Source organism: Canis lupus, unplaced genomic scaffold (assembly GCF_011100685.1).
Source record: "Canis lupus familiaris isolate Mischka breed German Shepherd unplaced genomic scaffold, alternate assembly UU_Cfam_GSD_1.0 chrUn_S1716H1910, whole genome shotgun sequence".
Taxonomy (NCBI): Eukaryota; Metazoa; Chordata; class Mammalia; order Carnivora; family Canidae; genus Canis; species Canis lupus.
The window spans coordinates 1-19164 of NW_023330565.1; the positions used below are offsets into that span (position 1 = coordinate 1).

The 19164-nt window shown below is 42.9% G+C and overlaps 1 protein-coding gene across 1 annotated transcript; it reads left to right on the forward strand.

Annotated features, from left to right (window-relative positions):
* Nucleotides 1–334: 334 nt before the first annotated feature.
* LOC119878553 (phytanoyl-CoA dioxygenase, peroxisomal-like) lies at nt 335–14805 on the forward strand. Its single transcript, XM_038589172.1, has 7 exons — nt 335–479; nt 1111–1279; nt 5957–6038; nt 7236–7417; nt 9689–9838; nt 12371–12505; nt 14491–14805. Exons 2-7 carry the CDS (start codon nt 1157–1159, stop codon nt 14542–14544), a joined length of 726 nt encoding a protein of 241 aa, XP_038445100.1. The 5' UTR covers nt 335–479; nt 1111–1156; the 3' UTR covers nt 14545–14805.
* Nucleotides 14806–19164: the final 4359 nt, after the last annotated feature.

A 19164-nucleotide genomic window follows, 5' to 3' on the forward strand; every position in this document is an offset into this window, starting at 1 on the left:
GTAATTAATTATTCTTCTATTTTTGGTGACAGTAGTTAATGTTTTGGATTTAGACCTTTTCTAAATACATGTTGAGTTAGTAGGGGTTCCTGGCTTGCTCAGTCAGAAGAGCACATGACTCTTGATCTTGGGGTTATGAGTTCGAACTCCATATGGGATATGGATATAGGGATTACTTTTAAAAAAAATGAACAAACTTAAAAGAAACCATTAGACATTAAATAAAAAGGTTCAGATATTTTCTTAGAGTAAATAAAAAATAGAAATGCCGGATGGAAGAGTAGTAGAAACATTTCTCAGGTTCTTGATACATAGTGTTGGGTTGTGATTTTTCAGTTGGACTTATTTGAAAGTTTTCTTTCCTTTAGGTATACTCAGGATAATGATGTCCTAAGCCTAGAACAGAGAAAATTTTATGAAGAAAATGGGTTTCTTGTCATTAAAAGTTTGGTGTCTGACCCGGACATTCAACGCTTTAGGTACAGTAACCTTTCATTATTTTAAGAAATATGTTGTATGTTTGCAATGGGAACATGGGTAGTAAGAGTAGTGTGTGCATGTTCAGATATTTTTCAGGGACTGGTTACTTGGGAACTGGTTGGGAACATGAGCTCTGGAGCAAGAAGGGCTGGCTTTAATCTTAGCCCTTCTACTTAATCTTGTGTGCCCTGGGGCAATTTACATTCCATGCCTCTCCTTTCTCATCTGTAAAATGGGGATAATAGTACTGAGCCCTAGTGTTGTTGTGAGGACTGAATAAGGTAAAAGACACACAGAGTGCTTCCAACCGGGCCTGGCCCATGGAATGGAGGAGAGAAGTATTTGCCATTGTTACTCAGATGCAACCAAATCACAAATTTTCCCCCACTGTTTTCTTAGGCTAAGGAAGATGTGAGTTCTCACAGCGAATTCTGGCCTCACAGTGAGGAGGCAGGGGCTTGTGAGCTGGCCATTTCCTCACCCTATGCTCAGAGCTGCTCAGTCTGGCCTGGAGGTCAACTTGGTGCAGAGACACCATCTCCTCAATCTTTGTGGATCTTTCCACAGAACTGGCCAGGCAGGTGCCTGGAGCCTGCAGTAATGACATCATCTGCCAATTTCATTTCCTAGGGACCAGTTTGAAAGGATCTGCAGAGGGGAGGTGAAACCAAAACAAATGATAATAATGAGAGATGTGTCCATTGCAAAATCAGAATATATTCCAAGTGAAAGGATGATTTCAAAGATCCAAGACTTCCAAGAAGACAAGGAACTCTTCAGATACTGCACTCTCCCTGAGGTTGGAGAACCTTCCTGTGTTTTCTTTGTTTTTAGGTTAACAGCCCACCGACATGCCTGCCCCAGGAATTGCTGCTTTTCCTTTCTCTGAGCCCCTCTCTGGTGGTTGTAGAGCAGTGGTTCTCAGTTGGAGGAGCACATCTGGTGGCGCCTGGAGCCCTGTAGGGTTGTCACAAGGTTTGGTCTGTAGAGCCTGGGCATGCCGCTAATGGAGCCCAGGGAGCCTATAATGCACAGAACAGCCCCTCCCCCCAATTAATGAATTATCCGGCCCCAAATGTCAATACTGGCCAGGTGGAGATACCCTGCTCTGGCGCTTGGTAATTAACCTGGTGGAGAAGGGCGGGAATTCTGCAGTGGAGAGGGGGAGCCTCTCTCACACTGAATATGGGCATATCAACAGGAGTCACATTGCAGATCCCACTCACTATACATCCATTTATTGTTGCTTTTGTTTCTGTGAATCTGGTAGTAGAGGTTTAAGTAGGTCTTTAGAGTTAAACTTGTCTAAAAAATTCTCATTCTTTAAGCATAAATCATGTTTATAAAGTTATCCACATAATATAGAACATGTAAAGTGAAGTCTCCCAACGTTCACCAGCCCCACTCACTGCCAAGCTTTTAGGTGTATTCAACTAGAATTCTTTCATGGCCATGAAAATGCATACGTAACCCCCCACGTTTTGTGTATCACGGGAACAAACTGGTTGTCACCGAGTCTTGTCCACTTATAATAGATCTCAGACATCTTTCCATATCACTTACATATTATCACTTATGTATCTATATCATACTTGCAAATTTCTGCATAAATATATGACAGTTTATGGATAATTTATTTAGAATGGTTTTAGATTGTTTATTGTTTTTTAAAGATTTTATTTTTTCATGAGACACAGAGACAGGCAGAGACATAGGCAGATTGAGAATAAGCTACCTGTGGGAAGCCTGATGTAAGACTTGATTCCAGGACCCCAGGACCATGACCTGAGTCAAAGACAGACACTCAACACTGAGCCACTCATGTGTCCCTTGACACATGGCACACTTTTTTTTAAGGGGCACTTTGCATATAGAACATTTTGGAAATTATAACCCCAAATGCTAGTAGATAATTTGACTTAATGGGAACCTGGCTGCTTTAGTTGGTAGAGCATGGGGGATCTTTTAGTTTTTAAGAGGTATGCACTTTTTTTTTAAGATTTATGCATTTATTTTTGGCATGAGAAGGGGACAAGGCACAGGTTGAGGTAGAGGGAGAATCCTCAGGCAGACTCCCTGCTGAGTGCAGAGGACGACACAGTGCTGGATCCTTAGACCAAGATCATAACCTGAGCCCCAACCCAGAGGTGGACATTTAACCAAGTGAGATACTCAGGATATTCATGAGATATTCATGAGAGACGCAGAGAGAGAGGCAGAGACAGAGGCAGAGGCAGGCTCTTCACATGGAGCCTGCGCAGGACTTGATCTCTGGACTGGGATCATGCCCTGAGCCAAAGGCAGATGCTCAATCGCTGAGCCACCCCGGTGTCCCAGTTGCATGTGGAGATTATTTAAAATTTAGAAAAAAAAATACTTAAATAAATAATTAAAAAAAGGAAGAAAATTGTCCTCATGAGAAAAGACTGTACAGGCAGGCCACCTATCATGTCCAGCCCCTTGGGTTGGGGACAAAGGGGGACATGGCCCCTGAATCATCTATTCTTCCCAACCTCAAGTCTTGCAATAGAAATGGAACTTGTGAGCATCGATCAAGGAGGAAAAGCTTGAAGTTAGAGGTAACTTGTGTTAGATGAATCACGATGAGGCCTCCAGGGTTCCCACCTTTTGTGTAACACGGGAACAAACTGGTTGTCACTGTGTTTTGTCCACTTATAATAGACCTCAGACATCTTCCCATATGACTTACATATTATCACGTGTATCTATATCTATATCATACTTGCAAACTTCTGCATAGCATCCCATTGTGTCAATGTACCACAGTTTATGAACCATTTATTTCAAATGCTTTTAGTTTTATTTTTATTATTTTTTAAAGATTTTATTTATTTATTCATGAGAGACACAGAGAGAGAGGCAGAGACATAGGCAGAGGGAGAAGCAGACTCCTCACACAGAGCCCGATGCCGGACTTGTTACCTGGACTGTGATCACACCCTGAGCCAAAGGCAGAGGCTCAACCCTGAGCCACCCAAGAGTCCCGGTTGTGTGTGGATATTACTTAAAATTTAAAAAGATCTTTAAACAAATGTTAAAAAAAAGAAAGAATATTTTCCTCATGAGAGAAGACTGTACAGGCAGGCCACCTATCATGTCCAGCCCCTTGGGTTGGGGACAAAGGGGGACAAGGTCCCTGAATCATCTATTCTTCCCAACCTCAAGTCTTGCAATGGAAATGGAACTTGTGAGCATCAATCAAGGAGGAAAAGCTTGAAGTTAGAGGCAACTTGTGTTGCCTGAGGCCCTGGGTACCCGGAGGCCTCCAGGGTTCCCACTGTTCTCAAGTGTGCACCATGCACCTACTGGTTCATGCAATGACTTTTAGGAGGTGGGTACGATATAGTAGTTGGGTATTTATTTCAATATGTATTGGAAAAAGTAGCTGGTGCATCAAACCTATGACTTCAGGAATATTATTAATCAGGATAAGACATGAGTTAATTTAGGAAAATTATTGACTAATATTGGGCAGTTAGCAACATATGCTAGAAATGGTAAAATGTCTCTTGAGTCACTGAAGTTTAGAAAATACTGGTAGGAGATGCTGGGCAGGCATGGCCCGATGGAGCATGTGAGTCTTGATCTCAGAGTCGTGGGCTCAAGCGATAGAGATTACTTAAAACCAGGAAACAGGAAAGGAAAGTATATGAAGAAATATATTTGAGGAATATATTCTTCAAAGAAAATATCACAAGAAAATATAAAAGATGACACCCTTTATAAAAAAAAAACAAATATGAGCCCCGACTCCTAGGATTTGGGACCATTTCGAGTGTTTCATGCTCAAATTGCCAATATGGCTTATACGGGAGATCAAGTAGTGAGAAAGCTAGAAGAGGCTTCATTTTTTGAAGTCAGACAGAACTGGAGATGGAATACCGTCCTTTTCGTTGAAATTGCTCTGCCACCTTGGGCACTTTATTATCTGCAGGATAATGATCATTTAAAGGATCTTTAATTCCTGGGGGCATTACTTTTCAGGGATTGTTGTGAGACTTAAGTGGCTGACACATAAAGCGCCTGGCAGGTGGTAGGCATGCAAAGCTGAGTGCTTTCCTCCCTAGTGGGTTAGATGTAGGAGGGAGCACACCCGCTGCCAGACCTTTGGCCAAATTCAGCCTCCCCACCCCGCCTCTGCTTCCTCATACTCTGTAACTGCACCTTGCTGTCAAGCACCAGTGCCCATGTCATTATTTAACATCCTTCCAACAGAATATAGATGCCATGGGAGGAGGGACCTGTTCATCTCACTCCCTGCTGCGTGTCCTTTTCTATCACTGTCTGGTTTGTAGCCCTCAGTGAAGAGCTGTGGAAAGGGAGGTGGCCTGACTGTGAAGTGTCCCCCTGTTGCTGTTCTCTTGTCCCCTGGGCTCTGCATGGCAGCTGCACGTTATTGGGGCCTCTCATGGTCCTTTCATTTATTATTCTCTTTAATGATTCTACTTATTTGAGAGAGAAAGTGAGTGAGATCAAGAGAGATCATGAGTGGCAGGGAGGGGCAGAGGGAGAGGAGAAGCTGACACCTCTCTGAGCAGGGAGCTGGACATGGGGATCATGACCTGAACTGAAGGCAGATGCTTAACTGACTGAGCTGCAATGGTGTCCCCCTACCACCTTTTTAAAAAGTGACTTCTACACTCTAGGAGTAGCTTGCAGTCACGACCCCGAGATCAACAGGTTCATGTTCTAGTGATTGAGCCAGCCAGGTGCCCCTCGTGGTCCCTTCTTATGAAGAGTCTCCGTGAGGGGAAGAGGAAGGTGCCTTCTCCCTGGGCATCTATGGACAGTGTCAGGTGAAAGGAGGGTATTCCTGCCCTTCCCAGTCGAAAGCTGAGAGAAACTCTTCGCATTCTCATAGAAAATGGGGTTTGGTTTCCAACTGGCTTAAAAAGCCTGTTTAAGGGCAGCCCCGGTGGCCCAGCAGTTTAGCGCTGCCTTTGGCCCAGGGTGTGATCCTGGAGACCTGGGATCGAGTCCCAAGTCGGGCTCTTGGCATGGAACCTGCTTCTCCCTCGACCTGTGTCTCTGCCTCGCTTTCTCTATATCTCTCATGAATAAATAAATAAAATCTTTAAAAAAAAAAAAACCTGTTTAATTCAGAGTGTTACAGATTTCCAGTGCTGAGTTTTTCATTCTTTGTTTGCAACGTTGGGAAATACCAACTTTTTTTTTTTTCCTTTAAATAATTGTTTGATAGAGAGGGAGAGGCAGAAGGAGAAAACCTGAAGTAGACCCATTACTGTGCAAGGACCCCAAGGCAGACCTGTATCCTATGACCCTGAGAACATGACCTGAGCTGAAATCAGGAGTTGGATGCTTAAGCAACAGACTCACCCAGGCACTTCTACCAAGTGTTTTGTATAACTATGTGCATTTTGACTCTTGTACAAATAAGTGTACATTGTACTACGTGGTTGTTTATTTGATTTCTCATGCAACTCTTTACTCTTAGATTCTGAAATATGTGGAGTGCTTCACTGGACCCAATATTATGGCCATGCATGCAATGCTTATAAACAAACCTCCAGATTCTGGTAAAGTGGTTTTATTTGTTAAGTAGAAGCCAAAAAAAAAAAAAAAAAAGAGGGTAAAGTAAGAAAAAGTTTCAAGGATTCAAAGGATCGCTTTGTGTATAACTGCTGAATATTAAAAAACAAATGTGGGGACGCCTGGGTGGCCCAGTGGTTGAGGGTCTGCCTTTGGCTCAGGTGGTGATCCTTGGGTCCTGGGATCTAGTCGTACATCAGGCTCCTCGCAGGGAGCCTGCTTCTCTCTCTGCCTGTGTCTGTGACTCTCATGAATAAATAATAAGATCTTTAAAAACATAAAATAAGGGCAGCCCAGGTGGTTCAGCGGTTGGCGCCACCTTCACCCCAGGGTGTGATCCTGGAGACCAGTGATCCAGTCCCATGTCAGGCTCCCTGCATAGAGCCTGCTTCTCCCTCTGCCTGTGTCTCTGCCTCTCTCTCACTCTCTGTGTCTCTCATGAATAAATAAATAAAATCTTTAAAAAAAAATGTGTATATACTTTTAAGTCTTAAAACAGTATGTAAAAAAAAACCAGTATGTATCATAAGAATCGTGGAGTAGGGATTTCAGATGTCAACTATATGGTTATTTTTTCTTACTTTTAAAGATTTTATTAATTTTTTTGAGAGAGAGGGAGAGACACCATAGAGGAAGAGAGAGAAGCAGATTCCCTGCTAAGCAGAACCCTTTGCAGCTTGATCCCAGGGCCCTGAGATCCTGAGCTGAGAAAAGGCAAATGCTTAACCCACTGAGCCACCCAAGAGCCCTTAGAGGCCTTTTATTAACTTAGTTAGCTGATATTTTTTGCATCAGCCACTTAAAGGCTAACAGGGAACCTCAAATTTGGTTGCTCTCTTCAATTACTCAAACTTTTTTTTTACTTTTTGAATTCTAGCTTCTATGCCCAAACCACAATTACAAAGGAATAAAACACAATAGAATTCATGACATGTGTATGAATTGCTAGTGAATGTTGTGTGTCAGTAAGTCCTCGGCTCCCAGAAACCCAGAAAAAAAATAGAGGATCTGGAGTTGTCCTGTGGATTTGATATTCAAATTTGATGCTTATCTCTCTGGACTGATTCTCAATAATGTTGTTTCACTTCTTTGGGTTTTGTGGGAATAGTCATTGCTGTGGTTTTGCAGGCAAAAGAGATGAAATCTGAGATGCAAGTGTGTATTAACAGCAGGTTCTGTTTCAGGCAAGAAGACATCCCGCCATCCCTTGCACCAGGATCTGCACTACTTCCCCTTCAGGCCCAGCAATAAAATTGTCTGTGCTTGGACAGCCATGGAGCACATCGACAGGAACAATGGCTGTCTGTGTGTGTTCCCAGGCACACACAAAGGCTATCTGAAGCCACACAATTATCCCCAATGGGAGGTATGTCTGCGTAGAGGAGGCATCATTTTTTTGTTGTTGTTTTTTTTTTTTGTTTTTTTTTAGGTTAGCTTTTTTTTGTATTTTTTTATAGGGTTCGATTTTTCAACCTATAGTATAATACCCAGTGCTCATCCTGTCAAGTGCCCCCCTCGATGCCTGTCACCCAGTCACCCCATCGCCCTGCCTGCCTCCCCTTCCACTACCCATTGTTCCTTTCCCAGAGTTAGGGGTCTCATGTTCTAGCTCAGAGGAAGAATCTGTTTTTTGTTTGTTTTTGTCGTTGTTTTCTTTTAAGATTTTATTTATTTATTTGAGAGAGAGAGAAAGAGCACAAGCAATGGGAGAGGAGGGGAGGAGAGAGACAAAGGGGAAGGGAGAGGGACAAGCAGACTCTGCTGAGCACGAGTCAGATATGTGGCTTGAACTTCGCACCCTGAGATCATGACCTGGGTTGGCATCAAGACTTGGACGCCCAACTGACTGAGCCACCCAGGCACCCCTAGAGGAGAAATCTTAACCAGAATATTGTTTGTTTTGATTTCACATCACTCTCCCTAAAGAGCTTTAACAATCAGATGGCATTTCCTTCCTTACAAAACATCATTATAGGATTTACAATTAGGGTCAGGGAAGATTCAAGGATGTCAGGTAAAATAACCATTTTTCCATCAAGAAGTGTTGGAAAGCTGACCAGTGTGGGGCACTTTGGTAGGTACTATATAGGATATGAAATTATCAAGCCCAATTGCACAGGTAAGATGTCAACACTTGCAACACCACATGCATGTGTAAAGTGCCAACTACTTCTTACCCACTGATTGATGGCTCTTGGCATAAAGAAGAGAGAGGAATCATCTCTTTACTGCTAGAGAGACCAATGAAGACTCTGGGGAAGCATGAGTAGTATTCCATTGCATGACTGTTACATGGTGTATGGAATTGAGCTAGTTGAGGATGGAAGAGTATAGAAGGCTTTTGAGCCCATGAATGGTGAGATCAAATTGATCCTTCAATAATGATAATCTAGAGGCTTAGAGCAGGATATACTGGAGGTAGGGCTCCAGAGGCAGAGAAACCAGAGAGGAGATGATAAGTGTTTTAGGTATCAGACAATATGGTCTTGAAATCCCATAATGATGGTCAGAAAGAGAAGAGCACGGGTTGTTAACGCAGGAAGAATGAATGTGGTCTGTAGGAAGTAAAGAATATGGCTTTCAGGACTTCTGTCTCAATTAGATTCTTGCACTGAGGATTAGTGCCAAGGAAAATACTGGGGTCTGGATTCTGATATAACTGAAACTGTGAGATTCACAAATTCAGTTGAGTTTTGGGGAAAGTTTGGTGCAGGCAACAGAAGTGGGCTGTGGCTGACTTAAGCCAAACGAAGTGTTTTGGAGGGTGGCAGGCACCTGCTGAGTCCATGGAAAGGCTGGCTAGCTCTGATGAGCAGGAGAGTGGGGGTTATGTTCAGTGGGAACACTCGGGGTGGGGCACCTGGTGGGGTCAACTGAACTGTGATCATGACCAGTGCCTTCCATCTTCTGCTCAGATTCAAAGTGACCACAGTGGGCGGTTAGATTGACTTAGCTTAGGTCACGTATCAACCCTGGCCAGGAGAGAAGTGCACTGGATGAAAACCACAACTGAGTCCAGCAGGAAAGCAGTCCTTTCCCCAGAAGAATGTGGCACAGTCTCAGGAAGGGAAATGTGATGCCGTCCTTCCACCATAACTATTACTTAATGAAATAACTGACTTGGGAAATAGTTATAAAAAACAGAATGTTTTAATTTACTGTTTTTCTTTCCTTACTCTGCATGTGACATCAGTGCTTTCTGAGCTGAGAAAAATTGAGATTTTCTCTCTGCTGGTTTGGGAGAACAATTAGCTTCTTAGAGGTACTCCTGAGTTATAGAAGAATGGTTCAGGCAAAGTTCTAGGTGAGGAGAATATCATCCTGGGAAAGAATGATTATACATTCAGGCTTGAAAGGTGATCTCCCATGTTAACTGCAACATGCAACGTTGATCTAGATCCTCAATATAATACAGTTATGAAGGGTGAGAAGAAATTTCAGCATCTTCCTTTGCCTCCCTAAATCCATGATTTTAATATCACAATGTGACTTTCACAGCCACACATCTGAGAAGCTTTTGTATATTTGCAGTACCTGTTAAGAATCTATTTATCTTTCTCTTGGAAGAACTTAGGAAATCTACTTTTTAGTCATTGGGTTCCTCAAATACAGAGTTGGGTTCTCTTATGTGTTCTAGGGGGGCGTGAACTTAATGTTCTATGGGATCCAGGACTATGATGAAAACAGCCCCCGCGTGCACCTCGTGATGGAGAAAGGAGACACCGTTTTCTTTCATCCTTTGCTCATCCACGGATCTGGCTGGAACAGAACTCAAGGATACCGCAAGGTATGCATTACATCACCGTGCTTTCCAAAGACGAATAGGTTAGAAGCAAAAATGTCAAGATATGTGAAACTTTATGAGATTTGTGATGTTTAACTAAACTGCTCTTGCTCTGGTTTATTTACCAGGAAATATATTTGATACCACATTCTTTTTTGCTAAGTTATCAGTAGGAGGCCATGTGACCTCCGGTTCCCAATCCTACTGATCGTGAATTAGGAACATTCATAGAGTTGCTTGGTAGCCCACAGCCTGTGCTTTTGGAGACAGAAAGAATGGATGATGTACTAAAATCTTAAAATGGGAAATGGATATAGGAACCATTTATGACGGCAGTTTATAATAGCTTTGTTATTGAATTGGCTGCCCAGAAATAAGATTTAGCAGCGAGCCATGGTTTTTGCCCCTTAGCTATGAATATATTAAAAACCTATTGATTTCATTGCTTGCATTAAAATTTGACAAAATTTCCCATATTCCCAGATTTCTCTCTTCTCAAAAATTCAGCAGCTCTGACAGTACTGTGGACTGACATTATTCCACATTACATGGCTCTTATTACGATATATAGGGGGTTTTTGGGGTTGAGTGAAGCGTGCCAGTTTGTCACACCAACACCCATTGTCTCCCTAGGTGCAGGGTTAGCTACCATGTTTCATCTTCCATTCATTCATATTTCCACCAGGTCAACAGGGCCAGGATGAGGGTGAGGCAAGAAAGCCCTCTCCTCCAGGGAAAATTTAGCAGGGGTCGGGGGATGGTGCCAAACACCTCAACAATCAAGTTAAATGATAGTTTAAGGCAGTATTTAGAAAATCAAAATCAATGCAAAAAATACCTTGATGAACACAATGCCAAAATTTTAAATAAAGACTAGATCAGACTCCCCACCAACATGATCCTCAGAACTGTACAAGCAGGGGTACAGCCACAATGACATAAATAATATGAATGTTCATGAAATTCATGAATTTGGCCATTTATCATGTGTCCTTGGTGTCAAAATTCAACTTGATATAAAAAATGGAATTTTATGTATATGCATCTGTATCAAAACAGCAAGCTAAGACAAATAGTCTTAAAGTCTGTATGAGTTAGAGAATTATATTACTTCCTATATGATCAGGGTTATAAACTGAGTAGGATAACAACATACTGAAAGATCTCATGTCAAAACCTGAAAATATAGTATAAAGTGATTACTGTATGAAACTAAAAGGTAAATGATAAGAAACCAAGTAATGTGATTGATAATATCCTAACTTTGTAATTTTTCAATAGTTTTTGAACTACTTTATTTGGGAAAAGATGAACCCCTACAAAAAGACTTAAAAATGCATATATGGTAATGTACTTATCCCCTTGGATGTCACTTTTTCTTGGTGTGGTTTGGGGGCTTCCATGGGAAATGGGGGTCCCTGTGTGGCTCAGCGGTTGAGCGTCTGCCTTGGCTCAGGGGGGTGATCCCAGTCCGGGGATCCAGTCCTACATCGCGCTGCTTGCATGGAGTCTGCTTCTCCATTGCCTGTGTCTCTGCTCCCCTCTGTGTCTCTCGTGAACAAATTTAAAATATATATATATAATAAAAATTAAAAAAAAAAGGAAATGGAATTTGTGACTCCACTGTCTACAAATCTCATGTTGTAAGCAAAGCAGACAGCCCTTCTGAGAGGTGAGGTCATCTCAAGAGAAGAGAACTAACATGCGACTAGGAAAGTGAGTTTTAAGTTTATCTGCTGATAACCTTTTCAAGAATGGGAACAACCGGGCAGCCCCGGTGGCCCAGCGGTTTAGCGTGGCGAGCAGCCTGGGGTGTGGTCCTGGAGACCCAAGATCGAGTCCCATATTGGGCTTCCTGCAGGGAGCCTGCTTCTCCCTCTGCCTGTGTCTCTGCCTCTCTCTTCGCTCTCTCTGAATGAATAAATAAGTAAATCTTAAAAAAAAAAAAAAAAAAAAAAAAAGAATGGGGAGAACCAAGTAACCTCCTTTCCCTTAAGAAGGAAACAAGATGTGTACCTTATGTGAATGATCTTGGACTTCAAATGTCCTTTTGATTTGAAAGGGGTGGGTGTGTATATTATTTTCCTTTGCAAGGTATTTTTAATGTTGATTTCCCTGATCTTTAGACATTAAAATAACAAAGCACCACAAACTCAGCTGAGTAACTAACTTCTGTGACTAAGAAGAGGATGAAGAACCCTGGAACCCATTCCTGTTTAGGACTGGGGGATATGCACTAGCTAGATAAATCACATGTTTAAAGTCCTCTTACTCTTGTCATTATGTTCTCAGCCCATTTTGAAAACAAGTATCCCAGGGAGCTTAAAACCTCTTGGAATTTCTCAGTCAGCCTTTAGCTGTACCTAGGGGGAGAAAAGACTCCAACCCCAAAGAGGCTAATCCAAGACACGATGGAACATTCTAGAAATCAAATGCTAGTGAAATAGCTGATGTTCTAAAAGAAGACTTTCTGTTTGGTTGTTGCTGTTAACAGATTTTTTTCTCCCCCAATATTAATCATTTCACCCTGCACAGGCAATTTCCTGCCATTTCGCCAGTGCTGACTGCCACTACATCGATGTGAAAGGCACCAGTCAAGAAATCGTTGAGAGGGAAGTTATGGAGTTAGTACACAGATTATACGGAATTCCGAAAGATACCAGCTTGCAGGTACGTTTGTATGAGATGAAAGATTTATAAGACTATTTTCTTCAATGCATGACAATACTCATATCTATTTTTTTAAAGATATTCTTTATTTATTTGAGAAAGAAAGAGAGAGGGAGAGAGAGCATGAGCAGTGGGGAGAGAAAGAGGGAGAGGAAGAAGTAGACTTCCTGCTGAGCAGGGAGCCTGATGTTGGGATCAATCCAGCAACCTGAGATCATGAACTAAGTGGAACATAGAGGCTTAACCAGCTGAGCCACCCGGCAACTCTGTTATCCCTGATTTAATTTGGAAGCATAATGTGCATTGTTTAGAGCACCGTGCAGAAGCCTTGCTGAGATCCACTGAGAATTTCAGCTAATACTTGCTTCCCCCACGTGGGGCACCTGAGCATCCCAGACTTCTTTATGTCTTTTGGCCGCCCTGTGCTGTGTAGGCTATCCTGTTCCAGGACAGGCAGGTAGGAAAGGAAACAGCAGATCTGGAGGAGAGCAAGTGAGCAACAAAAGCCACCTTCTGAATGCACATAAGGAAAGTTAAAGGTTTGGGATATTACCCATAGGCCTCCCTTAATTTCTCTACAACAGAGTATTTACATATATGCAGATCCAATAACTGTCCCAGAAGCAATTCTCAAGCAGGTTTCTGTGTGGGTCAGTTAGCATCTGGGGTTCCACGGAGCTGATGGCAGAAACCACTGATGCTTATCAAGAGGGGACATGAGACATTATTTCATATGCTTTGCTACTTAATACACAACACTTGTAAAGTAGTTGCGTGTAGCTAGTGGGCATTCAGTGCTGCCGATGATCCCCAGACAAATTACAGTCAAGCCAAAGAAATAAACATATTTGCCTGGTAGACAAAGACATTTTAGCCTCCGAACCAAGAGGCTGATCCTATGTTCCAATTTGCAGAAATCACCAATATATGTTTTCCTAGGGGGTGACAGGACCTCCACGTAGACTGAATGTAATGATAACTCGGCCCCTCTAGTACTGTGAAGAGTACCGCACACCAGCACTACGCTACTGGGCCACTGGGAATCACCTTCTGAAAGTCATTCCCAGCTGAAGAATCTTACTTCCCCCTTGGCCCCTTCTCCCTTTAGAACCTATGAATCTACCCCATATCAGAAAAGACTCTCATTTCTCATTTGCCGTTGGTGGGAAGTCTTGTCCTTCTCTCTTTGCCCAGTTTTTAAAACGCTTTTATGAAGGCATCCTATTTTGTGAAGTGGGGCTTCCGGGCAACACACTGATTCTTGCAGCAGAAAACAAAAGCATATATTGTGTTGGCAGTTTGTCAGGGTTGTAAATGAATGAACTGCCGCCAGTATTTATTTCAATTATTTGAGAGAGAGAGAGAGAGAGAGAGAGAGAGAGAGAGAACGTGAGCAGGAGGTGGGGGTATGGGCAGAAGGAGAGGGAGGGAATCTCCAGCAGATTCCCCACTGAGCCAGGACCCCAACACAGAGTCCATCCCAGAACCCTGAGATGAGTTGGACTCTGACTGAGCAACCCAGGTGCCCCAAGAAAGTTTGTTGACTCAAAAGTCTCAGTTGTTTGATGAAGAACAAAGCAATAATACCAAATCACCCCAATACCAAATCATGACCTGATTTTCACTGAGGAGCAGATCACTCTAGATGAGGCAGCGAGTGGCTAAAGGAAAGCCAGACAAGGAGTACAGGTCTTCTTGACCAAACAGCATGCTAAGCCTGTTGAGGACACCTGTAGTCAACAGGAGCACCAATTGGCACAGGCTGACTGGCCTGACTGGCGTCTGGCTCTCTCAGTTTGTTCAACATGATTTCAGATGTTGACAAGTAAATTATTGGGAGTCTTAAAAAATGGTTTATTTACTGATAGGACCACTGTGAGAGTTTTTCCACTTAACTATTCGTAGATGCTAGAAATCTACTTTTTTCTTATGCTGAACACATTCCCAGTGTTCCGTGGACTCCTTGTGGTTGGCTTTATTTCCAGGATGTCTTTAGACTGGGAGGACAGCTGGTGAAAGGAAGAAGGACCAACCTTTGAAGTGGCCGTCTGCTGGAGCTCTTTGAGAGGAAACCAAAAGGAATCAAGATGCCTATGGAACCTGTTTTATTAATGAGCTGTCCTAATCTTTCTGTCACTTGTTATGAAGATCACAACGCACTTACAGGGAACTTTATGGGATCTGGTTAGCTCTGGGTGAGGGGCTGTTGCTTTAATGGATGAACAGGTGTAACAGTGGCATATTACTATTGTCAGGAATACTACTTTGCACCTAATAAAGGTCACTGATGTCTAATTTAAGTGTGTTCAGTTACTTTCATCCAGTTAGCTCTTTGCCCAAGCAAGAAGGAAAGCTTTGAAACTCAGGGTCTGCTGACTTTTTCGCATCCCTCTTCTGGAAATCCCACCACCCACTGATTTCATGGCATGAGAGACTTCTCAGATCTAGAACACTGTCCTCTACACACACGTTTAATGAAGGGCATTGTGGAGTGAGGACAAGGGTGGATGTTCATGCTCTGACACATGTCCTTGTGTCCTTGAGTCCTTGCATGACTCTTCCAACCCAGCCAGCTTGCTTAAAGAAAAGCCAGAATTTTTCCAAATCTTTCTCTGTTGCTGAAGAAGGAAGACAAAGGTGACTTCCTCTGCTAGTTAGGCAGCTGGAAACCCTCAGCATTTATGAATGAAACCTAAACTCTCTCAAGGTACAGGGAAATTGTTAGTTTCGATTTCTAATGGGCAGGAACTGGGGAAATTTGTTTTTTTTTTTTTCATTTAAAGATTATTTATTTATGTTAGAGAGAGCACAAGGAGCAGCAGGTTGGAGGGGCAGAGGGAGTGGGAGAAGCAGACTGCCCGCTGGGCAGGGAACCCGATGGGGGCTCAACCCCAGGACCTGAGCCTAAGGCAGAGATGTTTAACCCACTGAGCCACCCAGGTGCCCCATGGGGACTTTCTTGTAATACAGAGCTGTGTTTCTACACCAGCTGAGGGTAGCAAAGACACATACTACTGATTATTAAGCATACCAGTTAGAATTTAGATCAGGAATAACAAGGAGTCCTTTTCTTTCAATCTGCTAAGCAGAAGTTGTTCTAAATGGACGTTCACCTTTTTTGTTGGTTTCTTTGAGGACGCTTTCTTTCCTTCTCTTTCTTTCCTTGTGAGAGAGCTCAGAGGGAGAGGGAGAAGCAGACTCTTTGCCTAATGAGGGCTCGATCCCCAGGAACCTAGATCATGAGATGAGCCAAAGGTAGATGCTTAACCTACTGAGCACCTAGGTGCAGGAGGACACACAGTTTAAGTTCACATCTGGCTGGAAACTGGAGAAGGTAAGACTATCCCTGACAGGGTTTAAGGAAATTGGATTATGGAAGAATTGTACATAAAATGTACATAAGGAATACGGTGTAATCAGCATGTATGGAGCACTGTTCTAGCAAAAACATTTTTTAACTCTTCAAATTTCAAATACATTTGAAAAAATAAACTTCAATAGGAAAGCAGACAGCACAGTTTATGTCCCTTAGGCATTTCTGGTTGCCAACTAGTCTCTCAGGAAACAATCCATTTCCCATTTGTTCTGTGTCCCTGGTGTCCATGAATTCATTTCCCAAACATCCAAGCATCCATTCCTATTCAGCGCAATAGGACTAGATGTCAAAGAAAGACAACAAGTGGAGGAGTTAGGACGGCTCCTTTTGTCTGTGTGGACCCACCTGGGAGAGGTGGGCAGGAGGATCAGCTGTAGAATGGAGAGCTGGGACGGGATTACCACCGGATCTTGGCAGAATGAGGAGCAGCCTGGTTTCCCAGTGGCTGTAAAGGGGAGGGATTTATCCTGGGCTAACCTTTTATTTCCCCAGAGGCTCACTTCCAAGGGCTATAGGAGGTACTCCAAGTGCAGACCAAAACAAATAGAAAGGGTCCCTTTCGTTGATGATTGGCACTGACAGCCTCAGAAAAACAGACCTTGGCTCCTGGTATCTGCTTGGAGTTCCTCCTTTGTGAGCCACAGACTGAAGCAGTTTGAAAAGCTTCTGATTGAATCAACAAAGGGTGGTAACCTTTCCCAAAGCCAATCCTAGTAATATGGCTGCATGGTTCAAACCAAATCCACCTGTGCAAGACCTTTTCCTACTAACCCCGGGCAGGCCGGCAACTCAGCTCCCGTACCCATCCTGTATGTACAGCATAGCCCATCACTTGGCCCTTGACTTTTCCGGAAGGGATGATGTTCTTTTTTTTTCATGTTAAGACCCTGCCTTCCCAAATAGAGAGGGTAGGCTCTTTGACAGCCCTGTCTATTCCTTTGCCCCTCCTGTCCCCCGTGACCACTTCCAGCACACTCACACTCGAGGCACGTACTATTTATGGCTTGTTCAATGTGAACACCAAACTTCTCATTTTTGTAGCTGTCCCTCCTACATAAGAGAGTGTCTTCTTGGAAATGTAGACACTTTACCTGCACGGTACCCATTATGATTCCCAGACATGTTTTTTTCTGAATGTTTCAACCACTTCTCCTTTTTTTTGAAATATATTTTACTTATTTACTCATGAGACTTACACACACACACACAGAGGCAGAGACATAGATAGAGGGAGAAGCAGGCTCCCTCTGGGGAGCCTGTTGCAGGACCGAATCCCAGGACTCTGGGTGGGATCATGCCCTGAGCCCAAGGCATATGCTCAACCACTGAGCCACCCAGGTGTCCCAGTTCCAACCACTTCAAATTCCAGGGCTCTCTTCACCAAACCTCTCCCCTATAGGTGGTGGTATGGGGGGGCGGGGCACTGGAAAAGTGGTGACTGTGGCTGAGTTTTTGCTCACTCATCAGAACTCTAGAAAATGTTTCCGTTGAATTCAACATTTTGTAAGTTTTAGTTTTATATTCTTTATTTTTTAAGTTTTATTCATTTTTAAAAATGTAATCTCTATACCCAGTTTGGTCCTTGAACTCATGAATCTGCCATCAAGAATCAGATGCTCTACCAACTGAGCTTGCTAGGCACCCCCAGTTTTGTTTTTTTGTTTGTTTTTTTGGCCATGGGTGGATCCTGCACAGGGAGGGGCAGAGGGTGATGGAGAAGCAGACACATCACAGGGTGGGGAACCTAGAGTACAGCTCAATCCCAGGACCCCGAGATCATGACCTGAGCAGAAGACAGAGGCTTAAGTAAATGAGCATGCCCCCAGGTGTCCCCAATAGCCCCTAGGTTCAGTATTCTTAAAGAATTTTTTAAATGGTAGCAAAATGCACATAACACAATTTACCATCATCATTTTTAGGCCTCTAATTCAGTGGCATTAAGTACAATCTAATCGTTGTGCAACCATCACCTCACCGTCATCCATCTCTAGGACTCTTTGGCTTGAAAAACTGAAACTCTGTCCTCATTAAACACTAACTCCCCATTCCCTCTCCCCCAGGTCCTGGCACCCACCATTCTACTTTCCATCCCTATGAATTTGACTACAATGATAACTCAGACAGGGGGTGGTCCTACAGTATTTGTCATTCTGTGACTGGCTTATGTCACTTAGCATAATGTCCTCAGAGTTGATATATGTAGTAGGTGATGTGTGAAAATTTCCTTCTTTTTGAGCGCTGAGTAATATTATATTGTATGGATATACCCAGTTTTGCTTATCCATTCATCAGTCTGTTGACATGTGGTTTGCTTCCATCTTTCATCAAATGTGAAAATTGCTATGAACATGGTGTACAAATATCTCTTAGACACATTGCTTTCTTTTATTCCAGATACATATATTATATGTATATTTTTAATATTTATTTATTCATCAGAGACAGAGAGAGGGAGGGAGAGACAATAGGCAGAGGGAGAAGTGGGTACCCTACTGAGAGTCTGAGAGAGACTTGATTCCAGAACTTTGGGATTATGAACTGAGCCAACGGCAGACACTCACCGATTGAACCATGCAAGCGCCCAAAGATACATATTTTTAAGTAGGCTCCATGCAAGGCATGGAGGCACTCACAACCCTGAGATCAAGTCCTGAACTGAGATCAGGAATCAGACACTTAAGTGACCGAGCCACCCAGGCGCCCCTGGAGAACTTGCTGTCAATTTTTTGGTATATATACCCAGAAATGGGGTTGATGGATCATATGGTTTTTCTATTTTTAATTTTTTGAGGAACCCTCATACTGTTTTTCAATAGTGGCTGCACCATTTTGCATTCTTGCCAACATTACATGAAAGTTCTAATTTCTCTACATCCCCACCAGTACTTGTTATTCTATTTTTGTGTGTTTATTTTTCTGGTTTTCTTGGCAGTATTCATCCTCACAGAGGTGAGATGGTGTTGTGTTAGATATTTTTAACTAAGGTAAAAATCTTAGCTCGTACTTCCAAGGACAACTGGATGCTAACTATGCCTTCACAATGACTCAGGGACAAACCTTGTGAGGATAGCTAGGTTTAAGCTAGAGGGTTAGACAAGTTTAAAAAAATGAGCTGGTGTTAAGAAGGGGGGTGATGATGTTACAAAGCTGTTTTCTATGTTTATTGTTTATAAGGACCATGTAATAAAGCAGGCACGCTTTCTGATTGACTCTACAGAGGAAAGCCTTGCAAATGAAGCCCTAGCATAATGATTCTGGGCTTCCCCTCCCTGAACACAGATGG

Excerpts from the sequence above, each read along its gene's own strand:
- LOC119878553 (XM_038589172.1), top strand. The coding sequence starts at position 1,157 with ATGATAATAATGAGAGATGTGTCCATTGCAAAATCAGAATATATTCCA. Across the intron at positions 7,418-9,688 it reads ACAATTATCCCCAATGGGAG|GGGGGCGTGAACTTAATGTT; the intron begins GTATGTCTGCGT and ends TATGTGTTCTAG. Across the intron at positions 12,506-14,490 it reads CGAAAGATACCAGCTTGCAG|GATGTCTTTAGACTGGGAGG; the intron begins GTACGTTTGTAT and ends CTTTATTTCCAG.